The following is a 555-nucleotide window of genomic DNA, read 5'->3' as shown; positions in this document are numbered from 1 at the left end:
ACTGCAGCAGCTGCAGCAGCGGGTCTTTCCCGCCGCTGCTGCTGCCCTTCGCCGCCGCCGCTGCTGCTGCTGCCACTGCGCTGCTGCTGCTGCTGCTGCTGCGCTTGCTGTCCTCGCCCGCCTCGTCTTTCGCGGGGCCACCAGCAGCGCCGCTCAGAAGCCGCTGCCGCAGCAGCGACAGCAAGTCGCTGGTGATGCCGCCCCCCACGCTGCTGCTGCTGCTGCTGCTGCTGCTGCTCTTCGCGTTGCTCTTGTCGCCCTCCTTGTGGGCCTCTGGAGAACCCCCAGAAGACCTTCTTTCCCTTTCCCTGTGCCGCTCTCTGTCCCGCTCTCTGGGGGGTCCCCCATAGGGGCCCCCAAAGGGGGCCCCCAGGTCATCTGCGTACGGGGGGGGGCCCCTCCTGGGAGGGTACTGCGCATGCGCATAGACGGGGGGCCCCCTGCGGCCCCACAGCTCTCTTCTGCTGTGGGCCTCCTCGAAGGAGGGGGGCCCCCCGGGGCCCCCAAACTCGTGCGGGGGCGGCAGTACCCTCGGGGGAGGCCCCTCTTCAGGGT

At 70.6% G+C, this 555-nt stretch overlaps 1 protein-coding gene across 1 annotated transcript in view; it reads right to left on the bottom strand.

The window, feature by feature from the left end:
• ETH_00041895 (uncharacterized protein) overlaps window positions 1–555 on the bottom strand; it is a gene marked incomplete at both ends in the record, with an annotated part of 3,887 nt that overhangs the window by 596 nt on the left and 2,736 nt on the right. The window contains one exon of the mRNA XM_013375260.1: window positions 2–440. Coding sequence (XP_013230714.1) covers window positions 2–440 — 439 coding nt within the window. The remainder of the gene's footprint in view (window position 1; window positions 441–555) is intronic.

Source organism: Eimeria tenella, genomic scaffold (genome assembly GCF_000499545.2).
Source record: "Eimeria tenella Houghton genomic scaffold, Eth_scaff2613, whole genome shotgun sequence".
NCBI classification, from domain to species: Eukaryota; Apicomplexa; class Conoidasida; order Eucoccidiorida; family Eimeriidae; genus Eimeria; species Eimeria tenella.
This window is presented reverse-complemented; position numbering and strand designations above follow the sequence as displayed.